Source organism: Semicossyphus pulcher, unplaced genomic scaffold (genome assembly GCF_022749685.1).
Source record: "Semicossyphus pulcher isolate SPU_LCO1_2020_fin unplaced genomic scaffold, fSemPul1.0.p SCAF_8, whole genome shotgun sequence".
NCBI classification, from domain to species: Eukaryota; Metazoa; Chordata; class Actinopteri; order Labriformes; family Labridae; genus Semicossyphus; species Semicossyphus pulcher.
The window spans coordinates 2,570,801-2,581,637 of NW_027211759.1; the positions used below are offsets into that span (position 1 = coordinate 2,570,801).

At 42.8% G+C, this 10,837-nt stretch overlaps 1 protein-coding gene across 5 annotated transcripts; it reads right to left on the reverse strand.

Moving 5' to 3' along the window:
• Positions 1–343: 343 nt before the first annotated feature.
• syt8 (synaptotagmin VIII) lies at positions 344–10,562 on the reverse strand. 5 transcript variants are annotated; one of them, XM_069686161.1, is made up of 10 exons: positions 8,045–8,081; positions 6,702–6,775; positions 6,226–6,413; positions 5,886–6,058; positions 4,576–4,671; positions 3,764–3,931; positions 3,475–3,642; positions 2,292–2,409; positions 1,300–1,433; positions 344–855 (listed from the first exon to the last, which is right to left on the reverse strand). In XM_069686161.1, the coding sequence occupies exons 3-10, from the start codon at positions 6,386–6,388 to the stop codon at positions 619–621; spliced, it is 1,257 nt and encodes a 418-aa protein (XP_069542262.1). In that variant the 5' UTR covers positions 6,389–6,413; positions 6,702–6,775; positions 8,045–8,081; the 3' UTR covers positions 344–618. The 5 variants fall into 5 exon arrangements, with proteins under 5 accessions (XP_069542262.1, XP_069542264.1, XP_069542259.1 ...); XM_069686163.1 differs by lacking the exons at positions 6,702–6,775; positions 8,045–8,081 and adding an exon at positions 10,439–10,562 and having other exon boundaries at positions 5,886–5,978; XM_069686158.1 differs by lacking the exons at positions 6,702–6,775; positions 8,045–8,081 and adding an exon at positions 10,439–10,562.
• Positions 10,563–10,837: the final 275 nt, after the last annotated feature.

The following is a 10,837-nucleotide window of genomic DNA, read 5'->3' on the forward strand; positions in this document are numbered from 1 at the left end:
TTGATGGGTCAAAGGTCGTCCACTAAGAGTTCTTGTTGTTTCCACTGACAGGCTCAGATTGTTATTCTAAGTGTGTGACAACATGACAGAAAGGATCCCTACAGAGATAGACCTTTTTGTTACAGAGGAAGATGATTGTTTTAACCACACACAGACGTTACATCGCTCTCTGCACACACACCAGACTCCATTCATAAAAACAGTGATTTAACCTTGCGTAAAACATGAGATGCTGGTCGACTGCTGCCTCCATCGGTAAGATAAAATATGATAAAATATATATTTTAAAGAAGGCCAATGGATGCATAAGGAGCCTAAAGTGTTGATTAAAAAACAACTGTGATTACGTGAGATAAAATATGTTTAATGTACTTAATATAACAGGTAACCAAGAGTTCTATTACGCATTTTATACAGGAAGACGGTCGTGCTCAAGTTTAAAATAAATGTGATTTATAATTGAATCTTAAATGTGAAATACAAAATAATCGGATATAATTTCCTTACCAGAGAAGCATCTGAGAAATGATATTTAAAAGTACTTAAATCTCGTCGTTCAGATGTTTTTGAAATGTTTCTGTGTGTGTGTGTGTGTGTGTGTGTGTGTGTGCGTTTCCATCAGAAGGGCAGTTTACTGGAGAGGGGAATCTTCTTTTTCAGGACCAGGGTGGAGTTAACCTGCTGGGCCGACAGCAGGTTGTGCCACTGAGCGACCGGCCGCCGCGGGTTGGACAGCATGTCGGCCCAGTGTCTCAGCTGGTTCCCCGAGGCGTCGCAGCCCAGGAAGATCTTCCCCATGGCGTCGTTTCGGGTCATGGCGTCGTGGTCCCACACCGAGATCACCAGGTTCACCCTCTGTGGACCGAAGCATAAGTCTTATTTCAATTAACTATTTCTAAAACACAAATATGGTCAAATTTGTTGTTTTAATTTGAAATATGGCCAGGTGTTGAATCAAGATTGGTCTGCTTCCCTGCATTTTGCAAACCTGGAACAGAGCAGTAGGCCATTAAAAAAACCTTTGAGCTTCCCAACCTGAGCGTGACATCAGAGGAAAATGGCCGCCATGTAAATATGGTGAATTAATAAGTAGAGTAAAATGTCACTTTCAGTGTAGTTTGGAGCCTCTAGTCTGTACGACTAAGCAATTTAAAGAGAGATTTCATCATATTTACAGTTATAGCAGCTGATATTCTTTGAAATATTAATGATCTGTGGTTAAAACACATTCATATATCTGAATCAGTTAAAAACATCCTGTGTCAGTCATGCTCTGTTTTTGTACCTGGTGACACTCACCTGGATTTGTTCAAACGTCACGTCAAAGGTGAAGGACTCGTTGTAATAGGGGCTCAGCGTCTTCCTCTTAACAGACGTCTTCCTTTTCTTCCACTTCCTCTTGTCCAGGGCCAACTGCACCTTCACGTAAGGATCTGCAAACACCATATAAAATAAAAGAAGTGTGAATGATCAGAAGTTTAAGAAATGTTTCCTAAAGTTTTTTTCAATAGACACCAACAACTAACAACTCATTGTTCAGCCGACTACCTTTTGAAGCCTCTAGTTTGGCATGGCAGTGGGTGACGACCAAAGGAAGAGCAAATGCTAAGCCATTGGCTAAAGCTAGCGCTAGCTTGTGTGCAACATTAATTCTGGTACCTGTCATTTTATATGGATGCTAATATTGGCTAGTGAAAACCGGGCATCAATCTCAGGTAGCCTCGCTCTAATTTCCTGGCCTGCTTTCTGGTCTCTGTGACTCTAAATGGAGCATCAGTGACTAAATGAACATCATGCTGTGTTGAAGAAGACTTGAAACGAGATTGAGACCATAAACTCATTAGGAACATGTTTACTGAGGGAATACATCAAGAGAGGAGGACCATTTTCTCATAGACTTCTATAAAATTGGCCTTGTGTTTTTTCACCATTTAGTCCACAGTGACTGCCTGTAAGAAGCGGATGTAGGCTTTTGGTTTCAAACGGGAAGCCAATACAGAAGTGCCCTCAACCTGCATTCTTTCTAAGGCCAACAGGGGGCGACTCCACTCGCTGCAAAGGTTCGCCCTGGCATTGATAACAGAAATATTACCTCATTTAGAAATATTCTAAGTGGTATTAGGTCAGTGGTTAAAATGATCTGCCCAGCCAATCATCTGCTGAATCGAGCTTCATAGCTTGTGTAGCGCCCTCTCCTAACGAGCATCTACTGATGGTAACTTTAAAATAAACCTTTGGCAAATCTTTTGAGATCTGAACAATTTATTTAATGGCTCTCGTCTCTGTTGGACCTGAACTTCCTCCGATGTCCATGCTCATCAGGTTTTTGGCCTCCAGGATCACAACGGTCAGTTTCCCGGCAGTGGGAACGTATCGCAGAGAGAAGCAGATCTCGCCCAGGTTTACATCCTGCGGAAAAGATGTGACATTCAAAACTGAGATCTTTACAAAATATAAAATAAGGAAGTCTTTATAAATGGTTCTATTTTGGTGTTAGACTAGAAAATTGATATACTTATCACTTACTAATATGTTCATATTTCCACAGCACACAGAAAGTGTTTGGTTAGATGTATTTACTGTTAAATTTGTTTTAAATATTTGTATCTAAAAGATTTACAGTTTGGGTCATAACTTTGTCATCTACCTTGAAGAAGTGCAGGCTGTTTGAACTTGTTGGTGCAACTCTTAGGCTGACTTCATCCTTCACTCAGTCCACCACTTTAATCCAGACTAAAAGATCTCAACAGCTATTTGATGTTTTTGCATGAGATTTGGTGAAGCCATTTGTGTTCCCCTCTGGATGATTCCTACGGACTTTGCTGAACCTTTGATTTTAACTGTAGCGCCACCACAGGTCAAAGTTTGTACTCTTTCTGTGTAATTTTCAATATGTAATTGGTAGTTTGGGAACAAATTCTTTCATGAGGCTCTGGTAAGAATTCTGGTTCAGACGTAGTGGGCCTTTCTGTGTGGCGTCTGCATGTTCTCCCCGTGCATGCGGTTCCATCGGGGTACTCCGGCTTCCTCCCACAATCCAAAGACATGCTCGTAAGGTTCATTAGGGACTCTAAATTGCCCGTAGGTGTGAATGGTATTGGTGCCTTCGACTTTTAACCTCTACATTTAAACACAAACATCTGTACTTCCTACTCATTGCATGTTTCTTTAGCTTTAATTAATTTGAAGGGCTTTTTTTCACCTTTATTTTGACGAGTAATCTCATGGAGACACAAAGTCTCATCCTTAAGAGAGACCTGGTCAAGACAACATCAGCAAACCACCACACAGATGTAGATATAACAGGACACACGTGGTACATGGTTGTAATTGCGCAGGATCTTCCCAACATCGACCCAATTTCATCTTAAATCAATTTCTGAGTATTTGATAGGCAGGATGGTTCCTTCTAGCTGCTGTTTTTTCCGATCGTAAAATGAATGAACTCAGTGTAAAGAAGACAACAAAGAAAACCTCAAACTTGGCGGGCTCTCCGAGGTCCTCCCACTCCTCGATGACGTGGTTCCAGTCGACGTTGCAGAGCTGCACCCGGAGCTCACCGATGATGTTGTGTTTGGAGAATCTGTTGAAGTCAAACACCTGCATCACCACCGTCGACTTCAGGAGGGAAGACTTGGTTATCTGGGAAAAGATCAATCGGCTGAGAAGAAAGTCTGATTCCCAAAGAACTATTTTTTGTTTTGAATCCAATGCTGATTCGGCCCTCTCGAGACATGCCCTCCTTAACTCAACCCCCTCGTACCTGGAAGTTGAATTGTTCGTTGAAGACGGGGTTCAGCGTGTTTCTGAACACTTTGGTCTCGCAGGTTTTGGATTTGTCAGGGAGGACGTAGACTTTGACGTACGGGTCCGAGCTTCCCCCCAGGTCCATGGCCTTCAGGCTGTTGGCTTGTTTGATGCCCACAGTGAGCTGCAGAGAACGACAAGAAAAACGACTTTTAGTAACTCTGTGAGATAAACGGGAACTTAAACACATTTTCTACTTCAGAGTACGTTTCCAGTAAATGTCCTCAAGTGATGTCACTTAAGTCAGCGTCTGACGGGGCTGAAGACTACAAGTTTGAAAAAAAAATCTGTTGTGGAGTTAGAAAGCCTGCAGTTCATCTCTGCTGCAGGCTAGCAGCATCAGGCTACACTAGCCGATATTAGCATAACACACCAAAATATCCAACCTAACTGTTGGTAGTTGAGTTGCATTGTGGGTACAGTAGGCCCGTGGTTTTGGCCCCAAAATGTGTGGGATAAAAAAGGCTATATTTTTGGAATCTGATGCATTGATGTCAGATTTTTGTTTTCTTTTTTTTGTACAAAGTAGACGATAATTTAAAAGTCGGAGGAAGGATATTACACGGTATTGACAGTAATTTATAATAAAACCAAAAATCTATGTTTGCTGTGAAAACCTCCGCTGTGGGGTTAAGATCAGGTGAAACTTTAGGCTAACTTGTAGGGCCAACAGATGTCTACTTTTTGGACTGCTTTTGTTGGTTAATTAAACAGTTAATTGTTGAATAAAGTTAATGTGAACTCATGTTGTGATGTGGCTTGAATCACCTCAGACTGAGCGGCGTTGTAGTCCAGAGAGTAGAGCAGCTTTCCCCTCGCCTGTCTGCTGGAGCCGTAGTCCACATCATTCACGTCAGGCTGAACCTAAACACACATCAGGTCATTGGTAACGATCAACTGCAGCTCAATTCAATCAACTCAATTTAGTGAGAGTGTTTTGTTTAGGGTTGTGTTTGTGGCCACCTGATGACTCTAACGCTCTCTTTGGGCTCTGTTTTTGGTCTCCACCACCTCCTGAAGGTAATATTTGTCTCTTTAGCTGCTCAATGCTCCACTATGTTCAACAGCTGCTTTAAAAAATGTGCCATGCACAGTTACTGTACTCATCCGACTCACGTCGTGACCATATTTGGACAAGAGGGTGGAGCCTGAGAGGCGCCGGGGTTAGCAAACAATGAGTTATCTGCTTAGACTAGCGTTAGCCTGGTCAGCAAGGTTGTTGACCACTTACTTTCTTTAGGGAAACTTATTCAGGTTCTCTGTCATTGTTTTATGAACTTTGACCTGTTTTGAGTTTAGTTATTGTTTCTGTTTAATTCTACAGACGTTAGAAGTTCTTATTTTCCACTTTGTGTGCGTTTTTGTTCATTATTCTTTTGTTTTTGGAGACCATGGCGTGTTTTGTGCTTCTAGTTCTTCCAGTAATGTTTGTTTATTTCAGTTAGCCCCTTTTCTGTGAATAAACATTCATTACAGTAATACTTTGAGTGTTTCAGCAGCCATTTCTAGTTTTTTAGGGATTATTTTACTTCTTGTGTTCACTTGAAACAAACAAACAAAATCTTTTATAACTATTTTGTAAATTGCGATGCGAATTTTGGCGAGCCAAAACTTTTAATGTCTTGAAACAAAAGTAATTCCAAGAAAATTACTAGCCGACTTCTCAGTCAGTTGTTTAATACAACGTTCTTCAGGTCTGCGTGGTAGCGACTTGTCAATCAAAGGTAGCCACGCCCTAAAGTATTCCCTGCTTTGTGGTCTGTGTAACTCTAAATGGGAGCATCAGTGACTAAATGAACATCATGCTGTGTTGAAGAAGACTTGAATCTAGAGACTGAGACCATAAACTCATTAGGAACATGTTTACTGAGGGAATACATCAAGAGAGAAGGAAGAGCATTTCTCATAGACTTCTTGCAACCAGTGGATTCGCCCCCTGCTGGCTGTTAGAAACACTGCAGGTTTAACGAGCTTCAACATGGGCGTCATTTGTCAAACCAGAGGCTACTACAGTATTTGTAGCAGACGAGTATTATAAGAGAGAATCAAATTGACCTCCAGAGGGCGCTGTCACTCACCAGGGCCGTGGTGGTTTTCCCGTTCACTCCATTCAGATTGACCTTCTCATCCTTCTTCTTCTGCTGCTTCTTCTTCTTCCCTTTGCAGCAGCACTTGATGCAGATACACAGACAGCAGAGCAGAATCAGCAGAGAACCGACCACAAAGATGGCGTAAGTCACCCATCGAGGCACTGCGGGAAACATACATGTTATTTAAATGACATTCACAACATGTGTCCAGCTTACAATGGTTGTAATGGTTCTTTTATGTTTGTACTTTTACTTTATTTTGAATGCCGGTATCGGTGTATCAGAGCACTTGAGGAGGAGGAGGTTTCTGTGGATTAAGGTGACTTACGGGGGATGTCGTCCAGCAGGCCGTGGATGAAACCGGCGGCTGGGTTGAGGGTGGTGTTGGTGTGAGAGGAGGTGGTGGAGATGATGTTGATGGGCGGAGCAAGCGAAGGCGGTGCATGAGGGATTGGATGAGAGGGTTTTGGTGTTTGACGGAGGGGAGGCATGATGAGGAGGATGAAGAGAGGAGCTCTGGATGCAAGAGGAGAGAGAAGAAAGTCAATGTGACGCTCTGAACGTCGAGTCACGTTGAGTGAGTTTAAGCTCAGTTTTAATCTCTCTGTTCGCTTTTAAATACGTTAATTCTGACTCGGTGAGCTACGAAGCAAGTTCAACACAGCTGGGCCTTTTGGCGTTAGCTTCGCAAGAAATTTTAGCTAACGTGAACGGTTCGTCCAACTTCCTCGCTGTCAGAGGAATGTTCTGCTGTTTCCGTATTTATCCTGAAAAGTAAGTAAGTAAAAGTAAAACGCACGTTACCTTAAATGTGACTTATAGATTCCTCTGGGTTTGAAGACAGAAACATTTTAATGTGTAATTTTCAAATATTTCACCTGGAAGAAGAAAAAAAAAAACATTCCCTGTCATGTTTGTGCAGTGACACTCCTGCGCTCGGAGTTGCCTGGGTGCTTCCTAACAACAACAGTGAGGTATGAAATCAAACAAACAGCAGAGCAGTCAAACTCTGCTGGAAACTCCACCATGAACAAACAGTCTGATTCACACTCTGATAACATCTCTGCTCACAATGCTTCGACACTGTTTCTGTGTGCACCGCCTGGAGTATCTGTGTAAGTCAACAGAGGTGGAAGAAATACACACACACATAATTGTTGCTCTTCCTCGTCACTGACAGATATGCAAACAAAATGTTTTTCTTTCTGAATGTTTGAATTAAATCCTGACTAAGAGATAAAAACTGTAACTATCTCCAGACGCTGCCGCAGGCCAGAATAACTTATTCTAAACGCTTCGCTAAAGTCAGAAACCACTGTGCTGATAAATGGAGCCAAGGCAGAAGTGCCTGTTTACATTATATTAAGGGGGCGGGGCCACCTGAATGACAGGTGGATACTGAAAGGTGTCTGCGACCTCACTGAACTTAACCTCTCCATGTTTGTGCTTTTGGAGAGTAAGCAGCAGGTAAAGTGCTATTATGTATTCGTCCGCTGGTACATAGGGGTCAGGATAGTTGTTGGCTTTTCCCTGCAGAGATTGCAGCGGACCGTAGTGATGAGGAGACGGGTTACCTTAAGTTACCCGGTACGTGCGAGCGCTACTTCTGTAGTCTGATAGATAAACACCTGCAGTCAGTCACCAGCACAAAAAGAATCTCCTCTGCGGGAAATCTCGGGATCCAAATCTGGTCACTTCTCCAAAAAAACACCAACATGGCGTCGAACTCGGTTTGTTTACGCAGTCGAGAAACCAGTGGGTGACGTCACGGTGGCTACGTCCATTATTTTAGCCAACAGCTGATTTTTTTTATCTCTTTTTGCTTTATGAGTCTCAAACTGTTTCTAAAGTTGTAAGTCACCAACGGGCGGCCATCTTTGTTTCACTGTGTAAACTGAAGCATGTCTTAACGTCCGTCTTTGTTTACAAAAATGTTACAAACATTTGATCAACCTGATCATTCCCTTTGCGAGTGCACGAGAGGCACAAACTGCTGCTAAAAGGACAAATCATGTGATAACCCATCAAAACAAAACAATCACACCTGCAGCAACATCAATGCTTCCCCCCAAAGCCCAAAGTCTTTAACACTTCATGCACTAACTAGTCCTGTCGTCTCCTCAAGAGAAGTGAAAGATTTTACTCACTAATGACGACTTTTACAGAAATATCGACATCCCTGCTCGCTCCGACCAGAGGAGACTGAAGCGCACTGAACAAAAGGGAGTCGGTCGTGTTGGAGAAGGAGCGAGAGGAAGGAGGTGACGTCGAGCAGAGAGGCCAGGTCCGGACTTTTCCTAAAAACAACCCTCAAACTGTTTGATCAGAAAGAGGAAACGTCTCCTCCCTCCATCTTTGTTCACATTAATGAGCAGGAAAAACACATCATCAGCAGTCCATCTGAGGCAGCAGGAGTCTGGGCGCTTTCTCTTAACGTCTCTATTCAAAGAAAATAAGTTCACTTCCTGTTCCAGAGCAGAAAGAGTCAAACTCGGAATTTACTGAAAAATGTGAACAAAGTGGAGCCCTGAACACCAGATACAAACCAGGACAGAAGCTGCCCGCATGTACACGTGCTTGTTCAATTAGCATAGTTACCACATGTCATGCATGCTAGTTCTGTTCTGTAAGTAGCTCATGGTGGATCAATCTGAGATCGGCTACCACCTGAGGACGATATATCCTCTGGGAGCAACAGCGTACACGTCAGACGTGTCCGGTGTAGCCAGCGTTCAGTGACAAACAACTTCCAGCCCAGACGTCCTCCTCCGTGCGTTGCATGTTTACAGTCCAGTCAGCAGCTCGAGAAGCGACCGTGTGTTCAGATCAAAGGTAAATTCTCCCTCCAGATGTGTCTGCTAAATAAACGCTGCCATCTCTTCGTCCCATCCCCCGGAGGAGCGCCCGTTCATCTGTCTGTGCTGAGTCTCAGTCTCACTGTAAACAGGAAGTTACACAGAGGCTGCACTCTGGCTGACTGCAGCGGGATGAAGCCCAAACAGAAACAGATTTTCTTGTGATCGACTTTAATTAACGGCTCTTCAGTTTGCTGAAAGAACAACATCATGATGCAGATTAGGAACAACATGAAGCTTTGTCAGGTCCGTCCTCAAGAGGAGAAGAACACTACTGTAACATGAGACGGAGGGCGGAGCCATCATTTGTGATGCATTTAAGGAAGTCGGGAAATCTAAACGTGGATCGGTTTTTGCTACACAGCATCAATAATATCAATAATGTTTTTTTATTTTATCATATCACATGTTCAGCATGAAATCACCGTTAAAAAAAAAAAGTTGCTCTACTGAAACAATTTGCTATGAATTGTGTAATGCTCTTTTTTCAGCCGTGTTAAAACCGGAGCTCACACCTCACGCATGAGCAGTGCGTGTCTGTAGTAACGTCTTTATTTTATAACGGGGCGGCTGTGGCTCAGTGGTAGAGTTGGTCGTCTTTCAATCAGAAGGTCGGAGGTTCGATCCCCAGCTCCCTCAGGCTACATGTTGAAGTGTCCTTGGGCAAGACACTGAACCCCAAATTGCTCCCAACGGGTATGAATGTGATGACTTCACGTAGCAGCCTTTGAGTGCTCGCAAAGACTAGAAAAGCGCTAAATAAGTACAGTGACTTTACAGTGAGCCTGCGCTGTGCTGCTCACTGCGCTGTTGGAACTGCTGACTGACGTTTGTGTTGCACGTACGAAAATAAACCTCCACCATGTACACACATGTAACTATTTTTACATGCTTTGCTGAGATTATGTCACCAAACACGTCGAACACACGACAGGAGTTTTCTGTTTCAAAACAAAAAGTTTCTAAAATGTAAATGTGGCTGAAAAACAAGTTTGCAAAACAGGAAGTCCACAAACAGCCCGAAGCTGTTGACACATTTAAACTAAAGACGCAGACAGAACTGGGTTTTTTTGACTGTTTCCTGAACATTAAAAACATCTTATTTGTAGTTTTATGGAAGTTTATACTTAAATAAGGGAAAGGTGCACATAATGTGTACAGTTTATTCTCCTTATACCACTTCTGCCTTTTTGAGCTGCTGTAACACGTGAATTTCACCCAGTGGGGGATCAAAGAAGTTTATTTGATTTTATCTTATATCAGTGGGGGCCAAATGTTGTGTATGTTCATTTAATCAAAGGTTTAATCAACATATCAAAGTTATGCAACACGGGGCGAGAAAGAGACGGTAAACTAGATCATTACGAGCTGAAAACTGGAGGAAAAAGTTTAATACATGAAAGAAATAAAGGGAAGTTAAAGAGGAGAAACAGTCAAATGGAGGACAAACAGGAGGAGGAGAAAGAAAAAGGGTGAGAGACGAAAGGAAGAGAAGAAAGATGGGAAGAAACAAGTTAGAGAAGAATGATGAAAAGAGGTGAAAAAGAGAAAGCAAAGACAAACAGACGAGTGAATGCAGCTTCTGACACAGTGAAAGTGTCCGTCACAAACAAAACAACCAGAGGCCGGTCTCACATCAGCAGACGCTCAAATCAACGAGGAAATGACTGAAAACAGAAACAGTACCTGTGAAACGAGGAGACTTTCTGCCCGCCGTCCTTCTTATTTAAGTCTCATGTCCTCTGCGGTTGTTCAGTCGGGTGTTGGATCTGTTGTTCCTGCCCTGCTGAACTTCAGTCGGCCATCTTAAACTCTTAAAGTCCGTCTGCTTCAGCCTGCAGGAGCCACCACACCTGCTGAACACACACACTAACACACGCGCTCACAGTTTCCTCTGTAGTCAGTGTTCAAACAGAGGTGGAGTCGTCGCTGCTTAAATACCAGTTATTCAAATATGTGTCATGTTAGAGAACAAGCCGCTGATACAAGAATCAGGCCTGTTAGTCTTTTACAGACATTAAACACAACAGAGGAGCATTTCAATCAGAATCAATGAACCTATCAAACATGTAACATCTCTTTACT